General features: G+C 44.0%; 1 protein-coding gene across 1 annotated transcript in view; it reads right to left on the bottom strand.

The window, feature by feature from the left end:
- Nucleotides 1–25672, bottom strand: part of LOC122931839 (myeloperoxidase-like) — a 75252-nt gene that overhangs the window by 24649 nt on the left and 24931 nt on the right. The window contains exons 2-4 of the mRNA XM_044285894.1: nucleotides 25522–25618; nucleotides 23872–24047; nucleotides 1637–1757 (exon numbers count right to left, since the gene is read on the bottom strand). Of these exons, the coding sequence (XP_044141829.1) occupies nucleotides 1637–1757; nucleotides 23872–24047; nucleotides 25522–25618 (394 nt within the window). The remainder of the gene's footprint in view (nucleotides 1–1636; nucleotides 1758–23871; nucleotides 24048–25521; nucleotides 25619–25672) is intronic.

Here is a 25672-nt window from a genome sequence, read left to right as displayed (position 1 = left end):
TTATATACATAACAAACAAGTGTGAAACAACTGAAAATATGTCATATTCTAGGTTCTTCAAAGTAGCCACCTTTTGCTTTGATTACTGCTTTGCACACTCTTGGCATTCTCTTGATGAGCTTCAAGAGGTAGTCACCTGAAATGGTTTTCACTTCACAGGTGTGCCCTGTCAGGTTTAATAAGTGGGATTTATTGCCTTATAAATGGGGTTGGGACCATCAGTTGCGTTGTGGAGAAGTCAGGTGGATACCCAGCTGATAGTCCTACTGAATAGACTGTTAGAATTTGCATTATGGCAAGAAAAAAGCAGCTAAGTAAAGAAAAACGAGTGGCCATCATTACTTTAAGAAATGAAGGTCAGTCAGTCCGAAAAATTGGGAAAACTTTGAAAGTGTCCCCAAGTGCAGTCACAAAAACCATCAAGCGCTACAAAGAAACTGTCTCACATGCGGACCGCCCCAGGAAAGGAAGACCAAGAGTCACCTCTGCTGCGGAGGATAAATTCATCCGAGTCACCAGCCTCAGAAATCGCAGGTTAACAGCAGCTCAGATTAGAGACCAGGTCAGTGCCACACAGAGTTCTAGCAGCAGACACATCTCTAGAACAACTGTTAAGAGGAGACTGTGTGAATCAGGCCTTCATGGTAGAATATCTGCTAGGAAACCACTGCTAAGGACAGGCAACAAGCAGAAGAGACTTGTTTAGGCTAAAGAACACAAGGAATGGACATTAGACCAATGGAAATCTGTGCTTTGGTCTGATGAGTCCAAATTTGAAATCTTTGGTTCCAACCACCGTGTATTTGTGCGACACATAAAAGGTGAACAGATGGACTCTACATACCTGGTTCCCACCGTGAAGCATGGAGGAGGAGGTGTGATGGTGTGGGGGTGCTTTGCTGGTGACACTGTTGGGGATTTATTCAAAATTGAAGGCATACTGAACCAGCATGGCTACCACAGCATCTTGCAGCGGCATGCTATTCCATCCGGTTTGCGTTTAGTTGGACCATCATTTATTTTTCAACAGGACAATGACCCCAAACACACCTCCAGGCTGTGTAAGGGCTATTTGACCATGAAGGAGAGTGATGGGGTGCTGCGCCAGATGACCTTGCCTCCACAGTCCCCGGACCTGAACCCAATCGAGATGGTTTGGGGTGAGCTGGACCGCAGAGTGAAGGCAAACGGGCCAACAAGTGCTAAGCATCTCTGGGAGCTCCTTCAAGACTGTTGGAAGACCATTTCAGGTGACTACCTCTAGAAGCTCAACAAGAGAATGCCAAGAGAGTGTGCAAAGCAGTAATCAAAGCAAAAGGTGGCTACTTTGAAGAACCTAGAATATGACATATTTTCAGTTGTTTCACGCTTTTTTGTTATGTATATAATTCCACATGTGTTAATTCATAGTTTTGATGCCTTCAGTGTGAATCTACAATTTTCATAGTCATGAAAATAAAGAAAACTCTTTGAATGAGAAGGTGTGTCCAAACTTTTGGTCTGTACTGTATATAGATATATATATACACACACACAGTACATACAGTATATTCTTAGATTATTTAATACTATGACTGATGTTTTCAGCTTGTTCATATAAGGCAGGTCATTACTCCTCTGCTGAGATTTTCCTTACCTATTATTACACTCTCCAGTGATGCTGCGGTACGGTGAAGGGTCACACACTTTTGGTAGGAACTGATTGGCGCATCCAGTTAGCTGAGAAATCATTTCATTTTGTTCCTCTGTTAAAACATCTACCATGAAACGTGCACATTAATAACAGCATGATATTGTATTGTATTACTAGCATCCAAATGTACATTGCAGGAACATAGTATTTTCTGTGCTTTCCAGTAAGGGTCACCTATACAGAGGAGGTGAATGAAGAATGCTGCACACTAGGGATAAGCAAACCCAGACCGTACCGCACATTGCGGTGTCCGGGTGCCCGAACACGGACATTGGCGTGGAAGTCCATTCTCTTGTTCGGTGTTCAGATTTTAAATAAAGCCTGTTGAAAGGCTGCAGAGCAGCCAATAAACAAGCTTTTAAGTTGTGAGCACTTCGAAGCCATCACAGTCATGCCTAGTATTGGCATGGCTGTGATTGGACGGCGCAGCACGTGACCCTACATGCATAATCCCAGATCACGTGTTGCGTTGCCATTCTGCTCTAACTAGTGTAGGGACAGGACGCTGCTGCAGTGAGGGACAGTGTTAGGCTGTCTGTTAAGTCTGTGGGTGACCTGTAGGCATTTTTGATCGGTGCAATACACCTCCTTTGCGCCAGTGAAAAATAAATACAATACTTACTCGGGCTGTTAATTCTGTGTGTGACCTATAGCCGTTTTTGGGGGTTCAAAACACCGGCTTTGCATATATCTTACTGTAATAGAATAGTTAATCAGTCTGTTAATTGTGTAAGTAACATAAAACAATTTTTGGGTTCCAAACACAGCCTTTGCGTCCGTCTTACTGTATTAGGAGAGTTAATCAGTCTGTTTATTGTGTCGGTCACATAAAGCCATTTTTGGGGGTTCCAAACTTAATAAATTTAATTTGCGTCTGTGACATAAAACCACTTTTTGGGGTTCAAAACACCACCTTTGCATACGCCTTACTGTAATAGGAGAGTTAATCATTCTGTTAATTGTGTCAGTGACATAAAGCGATAATATTACTATTTTGTGGTTGACTGAAAAAAAAATTGGTGGTGGTGGAGCTCCTGATGCAGGGAGAGGACGTTGTTGTTTTGTGCCAGCTATGCGCCCAAATGAAACACCTTCCTCTGGTGCATGCAGACGACAGGACGTTCTGCGTCATCTTGTAGCCTCGAATACCGCTCTACTAATGGTGAGGTCAGAACTCTTAGCAGAACATCTTAGCAGGAGGCAACATTTCCGCAACATGGTAGAAGAGTACTGTGCACACATCTGCACGTACGGACTGATGGGTCTGTCCCATTTAAAGGGGTATTCCGGTTACCATAAATATAACATGTTTTAGACTAATTAATCATCAATAATTACCTAATATAATGTAAATTTCACATATTTACCATTTAGTAGTCATAAAAGTAGTTTTCTTCCTCTGCTACCCACTGTGTTTCCTCATAAATTACCATGGCATCGACCTGTAGTTCTGAGCCTTTGTTAGGTCGAGCATGCTCAGTGTGTTGCTATTAGTTCTCTAGCTAAATGTCTTGTAAAACAAAGGGAGTGTTAGTGTGCTGGTGATTACTGAGTAGAGGGGGCATGACCGGACTGTATCAGGCAGCCAATAAATATACATCTACACTCACAGCAAGAAAGCTAGGGATTGTAGTTTTGTGAGGGAAGATCAGGCGCCATGATACTCTCAGTAAGTTGCAGGCTCACACAGGAGCTAGACAAATGGATTGCATCAGGTGAACGCTGTAAACAAAAACAGTGCCATTTTTTGGTCATCTTCCCTCACAAAAAGTGTAATATCAAGTGATCAAAAAGTTGTATGTACTGTACCCCAAAATGCTACCAATCAAATCGTCATCTCATTCCACAAAAAAAAGAGACTCTACCTGAGTCAATTGCTCAAAAAATTGAAAAAAATATTGCCCTCAGAAAAAGTATCTGATTGAGACTATTGGTGAAAACAGTCCCACTGATATTTCAAGATTACCAAAGCTCAAAGTGGCCCACAAGTGAGAAATGTGGGGAAATATCCTTATTTAAAAATTAACTTTTATACGATATACATTAAAATATACACCTAGGATGTATCACAAAAACAAAACATGTAGTAAAGGGGTACTGTGGTGTCAACCCCACTGCTGGCAGGAAGGGAAAAGATACTTCTTGACACTAAAGCGCCTGTATATGCGCTCAAAATGTAACCAACCAACATACACACAACATATATTGGGGTTCATCAATGAATAACCCACTTCTGGTGGAGCAAGGAAAAGATGTCACTGCCGCGCCTGTGTGGACGCAGGCAGTCTTACCTTACCGACCAGGTGACTGGGATCAGCACGGCAGGGGACCAGGCCTGATGAAAAGGAGTATAGACAGGAGTTGTAGTCATGAAAATAGCGGTACTGTGCCCTATATCGCCCTATATTCTTGATAGGAATGGGGCCTATTTTCATGCTACCTGTCTATACAGAGCACTCGCCCTAGAAAGGGCGACCCCGTCCGGATGCCTATCCCTAGTTAGGACCTGAACCCTAAGATAAAAAAGAACAAAAATAATAATTGCTGTAGTGACTACAAGCCTCCCGACGTGGCACGTTTCTGTCGTGTCGACTCCTCAGGGGGATTTAAAACTAGTAGAGACCAAAAAAGGGGCAGAAAACCGCTCTATAACCGCAGGTAGCAGTCTGGTATACACTGTGGTTAAGCGGCATCTTAGAACACTAGACTCAAACAATAATAAAGTTCAGAATCTAGGGGCAGGCATCCGTGGTGCTGGATCGCCATGCTGCAGAGGAATAAATGCTTCTCCGCTTTTCAGTGTGGGAGGATAAGATGGTCCTCAGTCTGGTGGTGTCCCTATCATTCAGGGGGTTCTTCAACCTATGCCAGCCACCCTGACACATACCTTGGTGAAGTTTAAATACATTCCCAGCGCGCCTCTTGTTGGGAGACCGCCCTGTCAGCACCTGCGCCGGCGTGTGACGTCACGCGCGTGCGCCTCGACGCGCAACACGTCGCCGCATGTACCACATGATTACGGCGGCCAATCAGGTCCGGAGGCGGAGGGGAATAGCGGTTACCCTGGAGACTGTCAACAGGAAGTAACCTCACAGTACATCTCTAGATAGAGGCGTCCGTGGCAACGCTGTGATAAGAAGTCACAGCAACATAGGGCCGATATTTCTTGCAAGATACCAGCAACATGATAATAATACAGGAAACTGGACATATTACCAGGTGTTTAACAAATGTTTGGGATAGATAGATATCGCATACATATACATATTGGCATGAGGAAGGGGATGCCTACATAATCAGGGGTATGGACTCCAATACCGGAAATGTGAATTATCATTGCCAGTGTAGGCATCATCACCACTATTGGAGATACTACCCCATTTTATATGAAGCACCCGAAATCCAGCCTTTCATTTAGGCCTAGGGGTGCAGATGTTTTAAGTTGAAAGATCCAGCGAGATTCCTGTTGCAGCAGGCACCTGTCCCAATTACCTCCTCTCACAGGTGGCTTGACCAAATCAAAACCCAGGAATTTCAGGGAAGGTTTTCCATTATGTACAGTGTGTACATGTTTCGAGATAGGGGTATCTCGTTTGTGAGAGATATCCCCTAGGTGCTCACCTATCCGCCTCCTGAATTCACGTATCGTTTTGCCCACATACTCAATCCCACATTCACACTGGATCCGATAGATGACCCCTCTGGATTTACAGTTAATGAAATGTGGGATTGAATATGTTTTCTGGGTGACATTGCTTACAAACGACTTGGTGACGTCTATGCGTTTGCATGCTATACAGTTCCCACATCTATAGCATCCCACACTCCTAGGTCGCAACCAGGTGGTTTTGGTGCGATCAGGTGCATAATGACTGTGCACGAGCTTGTCGCGTATGTTCGGTCCTCTGCGATAGGTAATTTGGGGTTGATCACCCAGGACATCTTTCAAGTCGGGATCCATTTTGAGAATCTGCCAGTGGCGTCCCAAAATCTGCCTCACTTGTTTGGACCCCCTATCAAAATTGGCGATCATTCTCGTGACCCTAGTTGGCGGGAGAGATGGTTGATTAGATGTGAGCAATGGTCCTCTTGGTCTAGTCAGGGCTGTCTGGTACGCCGATCTCAAAACATAGTCCGGGTATCCCCTGGACAAGAATCTACTCCTCATATCCGCTGCTTGATTGATAAAATCACGTTTATCAGAGCAATTACGTCTCAAACGTAAATATTGCCCCCTAGGAATTCCTGTCCTGAGTGGGAGAGGGTGATTGCTCTCCCACCTCAGGAGGGAATTCGTAGAGGTGGCCTTCCTATAAATCGATGTATCCAGCTCCCCCCTCCCATTCTTGGAGATTTTTATATCGAGAAAGGGCAAGGTGGTGGGATGGGACTCGCTAGTGAAGCGCATACCGATCTTGTTGTGATTCAGATACTGGACAAAGGCTTCAAAAGTCCCAAGGTCACCATTCCAGAGAATAAAAATGTCGTCGATGTATCGCGCCCACAGACCAATCTCATACGTCTCCAGGGCTTCATCCTCCTTAAATACGATGGTCTCCTCCCACCAGCCCAGGAACAGATTGGCATACGATGGGGCACAGGGGCTCCCCATCGCCGTACCCCTGAGCTGGTGGTAGGTCCTCCCATCAAAGGTGAAAAAGTTACGTGTAAGCGTAAACTCAAGCAGACGTAGGACAAATTGGCTGTGGGCGCGATACTGACAACCCCGGGATCGGAGAAAGTGTTCTACCGCGTTGAGACCCAGATTGTGTGGTATAGATGAATACAGAGCCTCAACGTCAATACTGGAAAGGAGACATGTATCTTCCAGTGTCAACCCCTCAAGACGCTTCAGGAGGTCTGTGGTGTCTCTAACATGGGAGGGGAGAGCCGTGACAAACGGTGCCAGTACCCGGTCGATATAAATACCCAAGTTCTGGTTAAGGTTGTCCACCCCCGATACAATAGGTCTCCCCTTTAGGGGGGTGACCCCCTTATGCACCTTGGGGAGGCTATAGAAGGTAGATTTCCGAGGGTACGGAGGGAACAGAAAGGCAAATTCGTCAGCGGAGATGATGTTCTTAGCTTTGGCTTCTTCCAAAATATTTTTAAGTTCACGCCTGTAGCCCTCAGTGGGGTCACTATGTAGTACTTCATACGTCCCTGAATCAGACAGTATATTCCTACACATATTCACATATTGCGCCGAGTCCATGACCACGACATTCCCCCCCTTGTCAGCGGGTTTAATAACGATTTGGTGGTCGTCAGCTAGTGATGAAATAGCGGTGGTCACAGACTCGGCGCAGTTGGAATAGTGTGTGGACACCTTGAGATCCTCAAGGTCTTTGGTAACCATGTTAAGGAATACATCTATACACGAAAGTTCATTCGCAGTTGGTGGCATCTTTGTACTCTTTACTTTTAAGTTGGTAAAAGGACCGTTGCCCAGAGGGTTATCCTCGTTGGAGTCTAGGGACTGCAGGACTTTTACATCCTTCAGTAGTCCCATAGGGATCCCTAACTCAAGGCATTGACGGCGGTCCATAAGTTTGAAATGTTTGTGCCACCTTAATTTGCGAATGAATAGATTAACGTCTTTCACAGATGAAAATCTATCAAATTTTGGGGTGGGCACAAAGCTAAGACCTAGTTCGAGAGCCTTAATTTCCTCAGTGTTTAACACACGTGAGGAAAGATTAAGGACTTGTGGTCCCAAGACTAGTTCGGAGGTTTCTGTATGCGGTTGCGTAGCGGGTATTCTATGTTCTGGTTGAACTGGCCTAAAAAACGATTGTCCTGGCCTCTGTATGGGCCTCGACCTCTACCTCTCCTATACCTACCCCTATTAGGGTGTTGACTCACTTTAGGGGCAGTTTCTCTCTCAGAGTCGGATAGGTCAGTTTCAGTAGAAGATCTTTCAGAATTACTTGGTACCGTGTCTCTTCTTGTATTATTAAGAGAAGAATATATACGGTTTTCTTTAAAATCTGAAAGATCTCTAATAAACTGTCGATGTTTCCTTTCTTTAAGATGGTATTGGTATTTTTCTAGGGTAAGTTGGAGCTGCTTTTCTTTATTCTGGAATTCCGCCTCTTGCGAAAAAGTCTGTACTACCTCTGTATATTCTGTCAGTTTCTGACTAAGGGTGGCTAGGTTGGCTCTCTCCTCCTCCAGCAGAAGCCTCATCAGCCTGAGGGAACTACTAGTAGCTTCCTGCTCCCACTTGGTCAGGAAGCCAGGATGTTGTCGTAGGCGAACCGCTGGGAGGAGAGAGATACGTAGCCCCCTAGGAACAATGTTATTTTTAATATAGTTATCTAAACTTTGCACCTCCCACCAGGACGTAATCTGTTCTTTATAGACCTGAGTAAGGTCTGAAAATGCGGTTTGAAAGGATGGTAGATACTTTTTTTGGGTGAACTGTTTGTCCGAAAATATATCCTTGGCCTCATGTAACCAGTTCTCTGCATCAAAACCTGTTGCCAGGAATCCTGCCATATCAGTAGGAAATGATAATATCTGATTGAGACTATTGGTGAAAACAGTCCCACTGATATTTCAAGATTACCAAAGCTCAAAGTGGCCCACAAGTGAGAAATGTGGGGAAATATCCTTATTTAAAAATTAACTTTTATACGATATACATTAAAATATACACCTAGGATGTATCACAAAAACAAAACATGTAGTAAAGGGGTACTGTGGTGTCAACCCCACTGCTGGCAGGAAGGGAAAAGATACTTCTTGACACTAAAGCGCCTGTATATGCGCTCAAAATGTAACCAACCAACATACACACAACATATATTGGGGTTCATCAATGAATAACCCACTTCTGGTGGAGCAAGGAAAAGATGTCACTGCCGCGCCTGTGTGGACGCAGGCAGTCTTACCTTACCGACCAGGTGACTGGGATCAGCACGGCAGGGGACCAGGCCTGATGAAAAGGAGTATAGACAGGAGTTGTAGTCATGAAAATAGCGGTACTGTGCCCTATATCGCCCTATATTCTTGATAGGAATGGGGCCTATTTTCATGCTACCTGTCTATACAGAGCACTCGCCCTAGAAAGGGCGACCCCGTCCGGATGCCTATCCCTAGTTAGGACCTGAACCCTAAGATAAAAAAGAACAAAAATAATAATTGCTGTAGTGACTACAAGCCTCCCGACGTGGCACGTTTCTGTCGTGTCGACTCCTCAGGGGGATTTAAAACTAGTAGAGACCAAAAAAGGGGCAGAAAACCGCTCTATAACCGCAGGTAGCAGTCTGGTATACACTGTGGTTAAGCGGCATCTTAGAACACTAGACTCAAACAATAATAAAGTTCAGAATCTAGGGGCAGGCATCCGTGGTGCTGGATCGCCATGCTGCAGAGGAATAAATGCTTCTCCGCTTTTCAGTGTGGGAGGATAAGATGGTCCTCAGTCTGGTGGTGTCCCTATCATTCAGGGGGTTCTTCAACCTATGCCAGCCACCCTGACACATACCTTGGTGAAGTTTAAATACATTCCCAGCGCGCCTCTTGTTGGGAGACCGCCCTGTCAGCACCTGCGCCGGCGTGTGACGTCACGCGCGTGCGCCTCGACGCGCAACACGTCGCCGCATGTACCACATGATTACGGCGGCCAATCAGGTCCGGAGGCGGAGGGGAATAGCGGTTACCCTGGAGACTGTCAACAGGAAGTAACCTCACAGTACATCTCTAGATAGAGGCGTCCGTGGCAACGCTGTGATAAGAAGTCACAGCAACATAGGGCCGATATTTCTTGCAAGATACCAGCAACATGATAATAATACAGGAAACTGGACATATTACCAGGTGTTTAACAAATGTTTGGGATAGATAGATATCGCATACATATACATATTGGCATGAGGAAGGGGATGCCTACATAATCAGGGGTATGGACTCCAATACCGGAAATGTGAATTATCATTGCCAGTGTAGGCATCATCACCACTATTGGAGATACTACCCCATTTTATATGAAGCACCCGAAATCCAGCCTTTCATTTAGGCCTAGGGGTGCAGATGTTTTAAGTTGAAAGATCCAGCGAGATTCCTGTTGCAGCAGGCACCTGTCCCAATTACCTCCTCTCACAGGTGGCTTGACCAAATCAAAACCCAGGAATTTCAGGGAAGGTTTTCCATTATGTACAGTGTGTACATGTTTCGAGATAGGGGTATCTCGTTTGTGAGAGATATCCCCTAGGTGCTCACCTATCCGCCTCCTGAATTCACGTATCGTTTTGCCCACATACTCAATCCCACATTCACACTGGATCCGATAGATGACCCCTCTGGATTTACAGTTAATGAAATGTGGGATTGAATATGTTTTCTGGGTGACATTGCTTACAAACGACTTGGTGACGTCTATGCGTTTGCATGCTATACAGTTCCCACATCTATAGCATCCCACACTCCTAGGTCGCAACCAGGTGGTTTTGGTGCGATCAGGTGCATAATGACTGTGCACGAGCTTGTCGCGTATGTTCGGTCCTCTGCGATAGGTAATTTGGGGTTGATCACCCAGGACATCTTTCAAGTCGGGATCCATTTTGAGAATCTGCCAGTGGCGTCCCAAAATCTGCCTCACTTGTTTGGACCCCCTATCAAAATTGGCGATCATTCTCGTGACCCTAGTTGGCGGGAGAGATGGTTGATTAGATGTGAGCAATGGTCCTCTTGGTCTAGACAGGGCTGTCTGGTACGCCGATCTCAAAACATAGTCCGGGTATCCCCTGGACAAGAATCTACTCCTCATATCCGCTGCTTGATTGATAAAATCACGTTTATCAGAGCAATTACGTCTCAAACGTAAATATTGCCCCCTAGGAATTCCTGTCCTGAGTGGGAGAGGGTGATTGCTCTCCCACCTCAGGAGGGAATTCGTAGAGGTGGCCTTCCTATAAATCGATGTATCCAGCTCCCCCCTCCCATTCTTGGAGATTTTTATATCGAGAAAGGGCAAGGTGGTGGGATGGGACTCGCTAGTGAAGCGCATACCGATCTTGTTGTGATTCAGATACTGGACAAAGGCTTCAAAAGTCCCAAGGTCACCATTCCAGAGAATAAAAATGTCGTCGATGTATCGCGCCCACAGACCAATCTCATACGTCTCCAGGGCTTCATCCTCCTTAAATACGATGGTCTCCTCCCACCAGCCCAGGAACAGATTGGCATACGATGGGGCACAGGGGCTCCCCATCGCCGTACCCCTGAGCTGGTGGTAGGTCCTCCCATCAAAGGTGAAAAAGTTACGTGTAAGCGTAAACTCAAGCAGACGTAGGACAAATTGGCTGTGGGCGCGATACTGACAACCCCGGGATCGGAGAAAGTGTTCTACCGCGTTGAGACCCAGATTGTGTGGTATAGATGAATACAGAGCCTCAACTTGTGGGCCACTTTGAGCTTTGGTAATCTTGAAATATCAGTGGGACTGTTTTCACCAATAGTCTCAATCAGATATTATCATTTCCTACTGATATGGCAGGATTCCTGGCAACAGGTTTTGATGCAGAGAACTGGTTACATGAGGCCAAGGATATATTTTCGGACAAACAGTTCACCCAAAAAAAGTATCTACCATCCTTTCAAACCGCATTTTCAGACCTTACTCAGGTCTATAAAGAACAGATTACGTCCTGGTGGGAGGTGCAAAGTTTAGATAACTATATTAAAAATAACATTGTTCCTAGGGGGCTACGTATCTCTCTCCTCCCAGCGGTTCGCCTACGACAACATCCTGGCTTCCTGACCAAGTGGGAGCAGGAAGCTACTAGTAGTTCCCTCAGGCTGATGAGGCTTCTGCTGGAGGAGGAGAGAGCCAACCTAGCCACCCTTAGTCAGAAACTGACAGAATATACAGAGGTAGTACAGACTTTTTCGCAAGAGGCGGAATTCCAGAATAAAGAAAAGCAGCTCCAACTTACCCTAGAAAAATACCAATACCATCTTAAAGAAAGGAAACATCGACAGTTTATTAGAGATCTTTCAGATTTTAAAGAAAACCGTATATATTCTTCTCTTAATAATACAAGAAGAGACACGGTACCAAGTAATTCTGAAAGATCTTCTACTGAAACTGACCTATCCGACTCTGAGAGAGAAACTGCCCCTAAAGTGAGTCAACACCCTAATAGGGGTAGGTATAGGAGAGGTAGAGGTCGAGGCCCATACAGAGGCCAGGACAATCGTTTTTTAGGCCAGTTCAACCAGAACATAGAATACCCGCTACGCAACCGCATACAGAAACCTCCGAACTAGTCTTGGGACCACAAGTCCTTAATCTTTCCTCACGTGTGTTAAACACTGAGGAAATTAAGGCTCTCGAACTAGGTCTTAGCTTTGTGCCCACCCCAAAATTTGATAGATTTTCATCTGTGAAAGACGTTAATCTATTCATTCGCAAATTAAGGTGGCACAAACATTTCAAACTTATGGACCGCCGTCAATGCCTTGAGTTAGGGATCCCTATGGGACTACTGAAGGATGTAAAAGTCCTGCAGTCCCTAGACTCCAACGAGGATAACCCTCTGGGCAACGGTCCTTTTACCAACTTAAAAGTAAAGAGTACAAAGATGCCACCAACGGCGAATGAACTTTCGTGTATAGATGTATTCCTTAACATGGTTACCAAAGACCTTGAGGATCTCAAGGTGTCCACACACTATTCCAACTGCGCCGAGTCTGTGACCACCGCTATTTCATCACTAGCTGACGACCACCAAATCGTTATTAAACCCGCTGACAAGGGGGGGAATGTCGTGGTCATGGACTCGGCGCAATATGTGAATATGTGTAGGAATATACTGTCTGATTCAGGGACGTATGAAGTACTACATAGTGACCCCACTGAGGGCTACAGGCGTGAACTTAAAAATATTTTGGAAGAAGCCAAAGCTAAGAACATCATCTCCGCTGACGAATTTGCCTTTCTGTTCCCTCCGTACCCTCGGAAATCTACCTTCTATAGCCTCCCCAAGGTGCATAAGGGGGTCACCCCCCTAAAGGGGAGACCTATTGTATCGGGGGTGGACAACCTTAACCAGAACTTGGGTATTTATATCGACCGGGTACTGGCACCGTTTGTCACGGCTCTCCCCTCCCATGTTAGAGACACCACAGACCTCCTGAAGCGTCTTGAGGGGTTGACACTGGAAGATACATGTCTCCTTTCCAGTATTGACGTTGAGGCTCTGTATTCATCTATACCACACAATCTGGGTCTCAACGCGGTAGAACACTTTCTCCGATCCCGGGGTTGTCAGTATCGCGCCCACAGCCAATTTGTCCTACGTCTGCTTGAGTTTACGCTTACACGTAACTTTTTCACCTTTGATGGGAGGACCTACCACCAGCTCAGGGGTACGGCGATGGGGAGCCCCTGTGCCCCATCGTATGCCAATCTGTTCCTGGGCTGGTGGGAGGAGACCATCGTATTTAAGGAGGATGAAGCCCTGGAGACGTATGAGATTGGTCTGTGGGCGCGATACATCGACGACATTTTTATTCTCTGGAATGGTGACCTTGGGACTTTTGAAGCCTTTGTCCAGTATCTGAATCACAACAAGATCGGTATGCGCTTCACTAGCGAGTCCCATCCCACCACCTTGCCCTTTCTCGATATAAAAATCTCCAAGAATGGGAGGGGGGAGCTGGATACATCGATTTATAGGAAGGCCACCTCTACGAATTCCCTCCTGAGGTGGGAGAGCAATCACCCTCTCCCACTCAGGACAGGAATTCCTAGGGGGCAATATTTACGTTTGAGACGTAATTGCTCTGATAAACGTGATTTTATCAATCAAGCAGCGGATATGAGGAGTAGATTCTTGTCCAGGGGATACCCGGACTATGTTTTGAGATCGGCGTACCAGACAGCCCTGACTAGACCAAGAGGACCATTGCTCACATCTAATCAACCATCTCTCCCGCCAACTAGGGTCACGAGAATGATCGCCAATTTTGATAGGGGGTCCAAACAAGTGAGGCAGATTTTGGGACGCCACTGGCAGATTCTCAAAATGGATCCCGACTTGAAAGATGTCCTGGGTGATCAACCCCAAATTACCTATCGCAGAGGACCGAACATACGCGACAAGCTCGTGCACAGTCATTATGCACCTGATCGCACCAAAACCACCTGGTTGCGACCTAGGAGTGTGGGATGCTATAGATGTGGGAACTGTATAGCATGCAAACGCATAGACGTCACCAAGTCGTTTGTAAGCAATGTCACCCAGAAAACATATTCAATCCCACATTTCATTAACTGTAAATCCAGAGGGGTCATCTATCGGATCCAGTGTGAATGTGGGATTGAGTATGTGGGCAAAACGATACGTGAATTCAGGAGGCGGATAGGTGAGCACCTAGGGGATATCTCTCACAAACGAGATACCCCTATCTCGAAACATGTACACACTGTACATAATGGAAAACCTTCCCTGAAATTCCTGGGTTTTGATTTGGTCAAGCCACCTGTGAGAGGAGGTAATTGGGACAGGTGCCTGCTGCAACAGGAATCTCGCTGGATCTTTCAACTTAAAACATCTGCACCCCTAGGCCTAAATGAAAGGCTGGATTTCGGGTGCTTCATATAAAATGGGGTAGTATCTCCAATAGTGGTGATGATGCCTACACTGGCAATGATAATTCACATTTCCGGTATTGGAGTCCATACCCCTGATTATGTAGGCATCCCCTTCCTCATGCCAATATGTATATGTATGCGATATCTATCTATCCCAAACATTTGTTAAACACCTGGTAATATGTCCAGTTTCCTGTATTATTATCATGTTGCTGGTATCTTGCAAGAAATATCGGCCCTATGTTGCTGTGACTTCTTATCACAGCGTTGCCACGGACGCCTCTATCTAGAGATGTACTGTGAGGTTACTTCCTGTTGACAGTCTCCAGGGTAACCGCTATTCCCCTCCGCCTCCGGACCTGATTGGCCGCCGTAATCATGTGGTACATGCGGCGACGTGTTGCGCGTCGAGGCGCACGCGCGTGACGTCACACGCCGGCGCAGGTGCTGACAGGGCGGTCTCCCAACAAGAGGCGCGCTGGGAATGTATTTAAACTTCACCAAGGTATGTGTCAGGGTGGCTGGCATAGGTTGAAGAACCCCCTGAATGATAGGGACACCACCAGACTGAGGACCATCTTATCCTCCCACACTGAAAAGCGGAGAAGCATTTATTCCTCTGCAGCATGGCGATCCAGCACCACGGATGCCTGCCCCTAGATTCTGAACTTTATTATTGTTTGAGTCTAGTGTTCTAAGATGCCGCTTAACCACAGTGTATACCAGACTGCTACCTGCGGTTATAGAGCGGTTTTCTGCCCCTTTTTTGGTCTCTACTAGTTTTAAATCCCCCTGAGGAGTCGACACGACAGAAACGTGCCACGTCGGGAGGCTTGTAGTCACTACAGCAATTATTATTTTTGTTCTTTTTTATCTTAGGGTTCAGGTCCTAACTAGGGATAGGCATCCGGACGGGGTCGCCCTTTCTAGGGCGAGTGCTCTGTATAGACAGGTAGCATGAAAATAGGCCCCATTCCTATCAAGAATATAGGGCGATATAGGGCACAGTACCGCTATTTTCATGACTACAACTCCTGTCTATACTCCTTTTCATCAGGCCTGGTCCCCTGCCGTGCTGATCCCAGTCACCTGGTCGGTAAGGTAAGACTGCCTGCGTCCACACAGGCGCGGCAGTGACATCTTTTCCTTGCTCCACCAGAAGTGGGTTATTCATTGATGAACCCCAATATATGTTGTGTGTATGTTGGTTGGTTACATTTTGAGCGCATATACAGGCGCTTTAGTGTCAAGAAGTATCTTTTCCCTTCCTGCCAGCAGTGGGGTTGACACCACAGTACCCCTTTACTACATGTTTTGTTTTTGTGATACATCCTAGGTGTATATTTTAATGTATATCGTATAAAAGTTAATTTTTAAATAAGGATATTTCCCCACATTTCTCACTTGTGGGCCACTTTGAACCCTCAGAAAAAGGCAACACAAAAACAAGATTTTATTCTTTTCAAAAATGCTTTTGCCATGTAAAACTTAACACAAAAAAAATAAAAAAATAGACAGATTAGGTATTGCTGCGTCCATAACAACTTGCTCTTTAAAAGTATCACATGATATGACCGTTCAGGTAAGTGCTGTTAAAAAATAAAAATAAAAACTGTGCCAAAACAGACTCTACCTAAGACAATCGCTCTAAAAATAAAATAAATCTGTCTCAGAAAATGGCAACACAAAAACAAGATATTTTTCTTGTCAAAAATGCCTTTACTGTGTAAAACTTAACGAAAATAAAAATAATAGGCATATTAGATATCGCTGAGTCCGTATGATTCACGTGTGAATGCTGTGAAAATAAAGAAATAAAAACTGTGCCAGTTTTTATCACTTCACCTTACAAAATGCGTAATATTGAGTGATTTAAAAAGTCATATGTAACCCAAAATGGTACCAATGAGATAACATCCTGCAAAAAATGAACCCCCACATGACAATCGCTCAAAAAATAAACCAATGGCGACCATAAACCAATCTATCAAAATCTACACTGCAAAAGCCAAATGTCTCTCCTTCCATTCTGAGTCCTGCCATGTGCCCCTACAGCAGTTTGCCACCACATATGGAGTGTTGCCATATTCAGGAGAAAATGGGTAACAAATTATAGGATGCTTTTTCTCCTGTTACCCCTTGTGAAAATGAAACATTTGGGGCTAATGCAACATTTTGTTGGAAGAAATTAAACTGTTCATTTTCACAACCAAGTGTTTCTAAATTTCGCAAAACACTTTTGAGGTCAAAGTGCTCAGTGCACCCCTTAATATATTCTTTGAGTGGTGTAGTTTACAAAATTGGGTCACTTTTTGAAGGTTTCCACTGTAGGGTCTCTTCAAATACAAAATGTTGCCAGAAAACCATTCAAGCAAAATCTGCCTCCAAAAACCACATGGCGCTCCTTCCCTTCTGACCACTGCCATGTGCCCCTACAGCAGTTCACCACCACATATGGGGTATTTCTGTAACCTGCAGAAGCAGAGTAATGCATATTGAGGTTTATTTTGCTGTTAACCCTTGCTGTGTGGCAAGAAAAAAATTTATCAACATGAAGAATCAGCAAAAAAAAAAAAAAAATGAAATTTGAAATTTCACTTCCATTCTCCTTTAGTTCTTGTGGAACACCTAAAGGGTTAACACAGTTTGTAACAACAGTTTTGAATAATTTGAGGGTTGTATTTTCTAAAATGACGTTATTTATGGGTGAGTTCCATTACGTAAGCGCTTCAAAATCTTTATAACTGAATTGGTGCTTAAAAAAAATGGTTTGGGAAATCTTCTTGAAAGTCTAAAAAATTTTTTTTCATAAATAAAGGTGAAATATATATTGACTCAAATCTACCACTGTCATGAAATATAATGTGTCACGAGAAAAAAATCTGTTTTGGATAAGTAAAAGCGTTCCAAAGTTATTACCACATAAAGTGACATGTGAGATTTGTAAAAAAAAATAGCCTGGGCAGGAAGGTGAAAACTGGCCTGGGGTAGAAGGGGTTAACAGACAAATAAAAATAAATAAATAAATAAATATCATAAAAACAGTGTTGGCTTCCTCTTCCGCCTTCTCTGCCTCTTCACACTACACCGCCATGTCCACCGCCTCTTTAACTTCCTACTCCTGGTTCAAGATTATAATTGTTTATTTTTATGTATTCTATGTTGTATATTCTATGTATCGCTGTATGTAATAGCAGTGGTGTCCTCTTCCAATTATCTACCCATTGCAAGGAGGGAGCGCTTCCCTTCCAGACAATCGCTAGTAGCATCTGGCATGGGCACATACGCAGGTTTCCTGGTGCAGCTGTGGAAACCAAAATCAGGAGTTGATCATAAAAGTAGAGAAAGTATAAAGGACAGACAAAACCTTTCTTTTTTAATTCACTCCTGATTTTAGCTTCCAAAACTGCATCAGCAAGCCTGAGTTTGTGGTCGCACTAAGCCTCACACATTCATACAGATTCTATGAGAAGAAAAAAAATTCATAGCGTGTTCCATCACTTTGCTGTATTACAAACATTTTCACCCCTACAAATCAATATGTAGATATAGGTTTGTAGTGCTGTCAAAGACATTGTGGACATAAGGCTTAGTAAAACACATATACCAAGCCCATCAATTATGATAGTATAAAAGTTAAAAGACAGCGCTATCGGAAGATGTAAGAATGTGGTGTTAAAATATTTATAGCAAAGCTGAAAATCCATGAGTCTGATAAGGGGAGAAAGAGGCATTTTTACTGCAATAAGAAATATTGCAACTAGGGATGAGCGAATTGACTTCAGATGAAACATCCGAAGTCGATTTGCATAAAATTTCGGTCCAACTGTACGGAGCGAGCGCTCCGTACAGTATTAGAATGTATTGACCTAAAAGTGGTACCTTGGAACCGAACCAGAGTTTGGGAAATGTTTTTTTTACAGTAAAAACAAATCTAAGAAGTTATTACGCGATCGGAAGACGTAAGAATGTGGTGTTAAAATATTTTAAGCGAAGCTGAAAATCCATCTCCTCTCATGAGAGTAACTGATCAGTGCAGGGGGAGGGAAGGCATCTGATAAGGGGAGAAAGAGGCTTTTTTTCTGCAATAAGAAATATTGCAACTAGGGATGAGCGAATCGACTTCAGATAAAACATCCAAAGTCGATTAACATAAAACTTCGGTCCAATACTGTACAGTATTAGAATGTATTGGCTCAGAAGTGGTACCTTGGAACCAAACCCGAGTTCGGGAAATGTTTTTTTTACAGTAAAAATAAATCTATAAAGTTATTACACAAAGTCACGCGAGACTTCGCGAAGTAATAACTTCGGCTCATCTGAGCCAATACCTTCTAATACTGTATGGAGCGCTCACTCGGTACAGTATTGGACCGAAGTTTTATGCGTTGTTTATAACTAGAGATACACTTTAATGTGATATTGGTTTCAGTAAATACATAGTATTCTTCCTGTGATTAGGTTTTGCAGTTTTCCAATATCCTATCCGTATCAAGATCCATGTTTGCAGTCGTTTAAAGGCAGGCTTCATTGACCACTTCCAGTGTATAAGCAGGTCCTTGTCATGTGATGGTCACACAGGTGCTTGGCCTTTTTGCAAGATGCAGATCTGATCATTGATGAGTACTATGTGTATCCATTGTGCACCAACCAGAGTTCCTACGGCATGTCAGCAAACAGAGATCTTTTAATCATTCCATGTTGGCTATAAAATGTGCAGCTTTACTTATAAAAGGTTATCCTACTGCTACTTACTAATTATTAAAAATGACTAATTGCTGCTTCCTTTAATGGCTTTAAATATTGTAATTAGAGATGAACGAATCGAAGCTGACGAAGTGGAATTCAATCCGAATTTCAGGAAAAATTTGATTTGCAATGAGTGCGAATTTCCTCACGATTCGTGGTAATGAATCGCAATTTTTCCTAAAATGGCGGCTACAAGTGTGAGGACATGGGGCAAGGAAATCTGGGAAGGCGGGATGACCCATATTGCCATGCATGCAGCAGCCACCCAGCCCTGTGATGTCACAGCCCTAAAAATACCCACAGCCATCTTGGATTCTGAAATTTTCCACCGTTATGAGTGCAGGGACAGACGTGTGCATGCACTCGGGAGAGTGATAGGAAAGACCTCATTGTTAAAAAAAAAGCGATTTACAAGTGCAGGGAAACATTATTGAAATTACAGGGAAAGGATAGGGAGGAATAATTTCACAGCATCATTTGCTTGTGTAGTGACGGCAGAATTGTCACCATTTGGCAGCAGGATGACTTCAGGCTCTCCACCTTGTTGGACCCTCGCTACCGGTCCAAAATGGGGGCCTTTTTTACACCCACTGAGAGGGAGGACAAACTTAATTACTACAGAGACATCCTACAGTCATGTGAAAAAATTAGGACACCCTTTGAAAGCATGTGGTTTTTTGTAACATTTTTAATAAAAGGTTATTTCATCTCTGTTTCAACAATACAGAGAGATTAAAGTAATCCGACTAAACAAAGAAAACTGAAGAAAAGTCTTTTCAAGATCTTCTGTAAATGTCATTCTACAAAAATGCCTATTCTAACTGAGGAAAAAGATAGGACACCCTTGCCCCTAATAGCGAGTGTTACCTCCTTTGGCTGAAATAACTGCAGTGAGACGGTTCTTGTAGCCATCTACCAGTCTTCGACATCGGTCTGAGGAAATTTTACCCCACTCCTCAATGCAGAACTTTTTCAGCTGTGAGATGTTTGAGGGGTTTCTTGCACGTACAGCCCTTTTCAAGTCACCCCACAGCATCTCAATGGGATTCAAATCTGGACTTTGACTTGGCCATTCCAGGACTCTCCATTTCTTCTTTTTCAGCCAATCTTTGGTTGATTTACTAGTATGTTTTGGGTCATTGTCATGTTGCATGGTCCAGTTCCGCTTCAGCTTTAATTTTCTAACTGATGGTCTCACATGTTCTTCAAGCACCTTCTGATACACAGTAGAATTCATCGTGGATTCTATGATGGTGAGCTGACCAGGTCCTGCTGCAGCAAAGCAGCCCCAAACCATGACACTTCCACCTCCATGCTTCACAGTTGGTATGAGGTTCTTTTCTTGGAATGCTGTGTTTGGTTTACGCCAAACATGTCCTCTGCTGTTGTGTCCAAATAATTCAATTTTGGACTCATCTGTCCAAAGAACATTATTCCAGAAGTCCTGGTCTTTGTCAACTTTATCTCTGGCAAATGTCAGTCTGGCCTCGATGTTTCTCTTGGAAAGCAAAGGTTTCCTCCTTGCACACCTCCCATGCAAGTTAAACTTGTACAGTCTCTTTCTGATTGTAGAGGCATGTACTTCTACATCAACAGTAGCCAGAGCCTGCTGTAGTTCTCGAGATGACACTTTAGGGTTTTTGGAGACCTCTTTTAGCATCTTGCGGTCTGCTCTTGGGGTGAACTTGCTGGGGCGACCAGTCCTGGGCATGTTGGCAGTTGTTTTGAAAGCCCTCCACTTGTAGACTATCTTCCGGACAGTGGAATGGCTGATTTCAAAATCTTTTGAGATCTTTTTACATCCCTTCCCAGACTCATAGGCTGCTACAATCTTTTTTCTGAAGTCCTCTGACAGCTCTTTTGCTCTCACCATGGTGCTCACTCTCACTTCAACAGTCAGGAGCACACCAAACTAAATGTCTGAGGTTTAAATAGGGCAAGCCTCATTCAACATGCAGAGTAACGATCTACTAATTATGTGCACCTGGTGTGATATACCTGTGTGAGATCTGAGCCAATTTAAGAGGGAATACATGTGAGGGTGTCCTATCTTTTTCCTCAGTTAGAATAGGCATTTTTGTAGAATGACATTTACAGAAGATCTTGAAAAGACTTTTCTTCAGTTTTCTTTGTTTAGTTGGATTACTTTAATCTCTCTGTATTGTTGAAACGGAGATGAAATAACCTTTTATTAAAAATGTTACAAAAAACCACATGCTTTCAAAGGGTGTCCTAATTTTTTCACATGACTGTATGTAGTCAGTTGGCCACTGCCTATCTGCGCCATCGTCTATCCTCTCGCAGGTCTGACCGGGAGGGCCCTCTGCGCTCACGTTCCACTGCCATGGCTGCTGGGGAGGGGTGGGGTTGCAAAAGCAGTACCACTTTCATCAGCAGCAGCAGCCTGAGTCTACAGTCACTGATGAGCAGCTTTCTTCACCCGCATAGTGAAGAGATTACTCACCAGCAGCAGCAGGTAGACCTGGAGCAGGACCTGAACCAGCAGGTGGTGGCATACTTGGACAGCATCCTGTCAGCCATCATTGAAGATCCGCTGGACTACTGGGCAGCCAAACTGGATTTGTGGCTGCAACTGGCAGAGTTTGCCCTGGAAAAGCTGTCCTGCCCGTCCAGTAATGTGGCATCAGAGCAGGTGTTTAGTGCGGCGGGGCCATACAGGTAGTTACCCCAAGAAGAACTCGCCTGTCCATGTAGAGAGACTGACCCTTGTCAAGATGAATCATGGATCAGCCACCAATGCCTGATGCATCTGATTAGATGATCCATGCCGCCTCACCCAAACCTTGACAAAAGAGACCGGTTTCTTCTGGCTACCTGCCTTAGCTACTACTCTGATGCTGCCACCTGCCTGATGCCACACATCTGATGCCAAGTGCTCCTTCTTTCAACCACCTTCGTCAGCGCGTACTGGTATTGCAACCCACCGCCCACTCAATCACCAGGTCAATTTGTCGTATCCTGATGATGCTGCTGCCATCTCCACAATATCTCACCTTGCCACTCTATGCTCCTGATGCCGCTGCTGCCATCTGCACACTATGTCACCTTGCCACTCTGTGGTATCCTCCTGATGCTCTGGACTCTGTCATTGTACCACTCTGTATCCTCTTAATGCTGTTGCCCCCTTTAGACTCTGTCATTGTGCCAATTGGTGGCCTCCTCATACTGCTGCCACCTCCAGAATCTGTCATTGTGCCACTCGGTGGCCTCTTCATACAGCTGCCACCTCCAGACTCTGTCATTGTGCTACTCTGTAACCTCCTGATGCTGTCGCCAACTCCAGACTGTCATTGTGCCACTCTGTGGCTTCCTCATGCTGCTGCCACCTCCACACTCGGTCATTGTGCCACTCTGTGGCTTCCTCATGCTGCTGCCACCTTTACACTTGGTTATTGTGCCACTCTGTGGCTTCCTCATGCTGCTGCCACCTTCACACTTGGTCATTGTGCCACTCGATGGCCTCCTCATACTGCTGCCACCTTCAGACTCTGTCATTGTGCTACTCTGTAGCCTCCTGATAGTGTTGCGAACTCCAGACTCTGTCGTTGTGCCACTCTGTGGGTTCCTCATGCTGCTGCCACATCCAGACTCGGCCATTGTGCCACTCTGTTGCCTACTCATGCTGCTGACAACTCCACACTGTCATTGTGCCACTCTGTGGCCTCCTCCTGATGCCACCTCCAGACTCTGTCATTAGGCCACTCTGTGGTCTCCTCATGCTGTTCCCTCCCTCCCGACGTTATGACTGGGCCACAATTTTGCCTTTTTGGCCTGGATGACATCACAATTTATTTGACCTTCCTTCTGATCTGTCAGAAGGAAGGGAAAATGAGACGCATCACAGATCCTGTCTGTGTAGCAGTAGTACGGCCTGTATGGAGTGGGTACAAAACACAGAAGACATGCATATATTCCATTCACGTGTCATCTCTGTTTTAGATCCACTCCTTTTTTTTGGCATTAGCAATACTGATGGATTATTGAGCAAATGCTGATCGAGTAAAGGTGTATGCTTTACAGACAGGATCCGTTTACTGTGGGTTATTGTTCTGACGGATCAGAGAAAGGTCAGAATAATCAGTCACATCAACACAAACTTACTGCTGACACCCTCTCCACCCTGTCGGGGGGCTCTACTTGTATATGCATTTAATAGAACAGGTTCTGTAGACATCTATGTGGAATCAGCTGGCAAGGTTGTTCTTGAGGCTAACATGGACCTGTAAGGCTGAGTTCCTACTTGAGTTATTTGGTCAGTTTTGGCCCCGTGACTGCCCAAATAAGTGAAGTGTGCAGTGATTCTAAGAGTGACGCCTGTCATCTGCATGTCATATGGACTCACAGTATTATTTCACTACCACAGCAGACTCCCTATGCGTGTTACTGCAAGGCACAGTGTTGGCACAGTGTTCTACACCACTATCAAGGCTCTAAGCAGCCCGTAAATAGCCATTTTTTTTATGCGATGCAAATACATTCGGATCAAACCAAATCTTTTAAAAAAACTTGGCGAACCGGTCGAATTTTAAAAAATTCGCTCATCTCGAATTGTAATGAAAAATGACTATGCCGTTTCATGAATAATATCAGCCAGTCGAATTCCAGCTGTCATGTTTTCTTTGCAGCTCAATTTAGCAATCAGACTGATCTGAATGGTTACTAAGACAACACCACTTTTTTGGTAGTATTTTCAAAAAATAGCCCTTTATTGCCTTCTCAACAGCATTTACAGTCACTAAACTCAAACACAGCAATACAGCCAAAGATATTCTAATGCATATAAGAGCTCTGTTCATTTTAATACCTGAAACACTTAAGGAGTTGGGGTAGATGATTTTCAGCTTTTCATTTATGACCTGATGAGTGATTTCTAAGTAATCTGCTGATCTGATGATATTTCTAGTTGCTCCTTCTGCTTGTCTGAAGAATGCCATAATATCTGAAAGTTTTGCATCTTCCCTTTCAGATCGTTCCTTTAAACTGAAAACATATCGAAATCAAAACAATATTAAACAAAAATAATCTAATTATCTAAGGCAATTTTGAAAAAAGGTATGAAAGGACAAATTAATATTCCTGGACCTTTACATGGGGGCATCACAAATACTTGCCAACACTCTGGACTGAATAAACCTGTCCAGGATGATCTACTGATCAACATTGTGATCTCTGTGGGGATATGACATTAGTGATTCGTGAGTCCAGAAGTTCAGGGAAAATGGATAGATGGATGGATGGATCGGGCTGTAATGTTTTAGGCCCACTGGAGAAATGTAATTGTGAACTCGCCACCACCCTCAACCTTAGGCTAAATGCACACTACAGTGCCCTGTTTTGCTGTCCACAAATTGCGAATCCGCAAAACACTGATGCTGCACGTGTGCGTTCCACAATTTGCAGAACAGAATGGGCTGCCCATTATAGAAATGCCTATTCTTGCCCACGATGGAAAGGAGCAATGGATGCGGACAACATATGGAGTGCTGTCTGCATCTTTTGCGGCCCCATTGAAGTGAATGGGTCGCATCTGAACCGCAAATAATACGGCCCGGATGTAGACCCAAACAATGTGCATGAGGCCTTATTATGATGTTTTCATTATTTCACATAATGTCCATGCCATCAATAGGATTATTAATGTGAAATAACCCAAAAATGTGAAAATCCATCAGAAAGTGATTCACTTCACTGTTTGCCCTATATTGAACCTCCTGGGATCTAATACTTTTTACAATCTCAGGTCATCTGGTGGGCCAATTCAAACCTGACAAGGTTGTATGAAAAAAAAACAAGGCAATATCTTCTCCAATGCACTTATGATGGCATACTACCATCATGAGTGGAACAACTACCAGCATCCAGCATACAAGGTCTTGACTCTGGCCATTGTCGTTGGATGACCTGTGCAGTGACACCTGAAAGTAAGGAATCCCTGAGTGTTTCAGTGTGGTATAAGGGACCAAATTAAATTTATGGATGTGGTCATGGGTTTGATTAATTTAAGGAATATTAAAGCATCACTACCTTTACAAAAAAAAAAAAAAAAAAAAATTCTAAAAAATACATAGAAAATCAGAAATATCAAAAGTTTTGATCAGTGGAGGTTTGAGTGCTTAGACCCTCACCAATCTCTAGAATGAAGGGAGAGAAGTGAGCACATATTGTAATTAATTAATTTTCGGCTCTGGTTTCCCATTAACAAATAATTAATTGGGAAGAAAATAGTTCAACAAAGTTTGTGAAATGTTACCAAGACAACATCTTTATCTGATTGCAAAAGGCCTTTTACTAAAACTAGTTTAGTATACTTGCTACATAAGAACCTGTATATCTTGGCCTAGATTACATTACACTAGGGGAATAACATAGTACCACATAGGGGTGCTCTTTAAGCGCTCATATACCAATAGTTGTCTTGTGGTACATTTTTCCATCCAGTCTGCAGTAATCTTACTTTTTCCTAGTCTGGGCATATGCCGAATCCACCCACTTCTTTGCTTCTTCAACAGATTCCAGAATAACACTGTCTTCAAGTTGGATTTTTTCCCCATCTTAAAATAAGATACATTTATTAATATTATACACAATGACAAAACCATATCCTT

The sequence above is a fragment of the Bufo gargarizans genome, chromosome 3, assembly GCF_014858855.1.
Source record: "Bufo gargarizans isolate SCDJY-AF-19 chromosome 3, ASM1485885v1, whole genome shotgun sequence".
Classification (NCBI taxonomy): Eukaryota; Metazoa; Chordata; class Amphibia; order Anura; family Bufonidae; genus Bufo; species Bufo gargarizans.
Note: the sequence above shows the minus strand (reverse complement) of the source record. Positions and strands in the feature narration are given on the sequence as shown.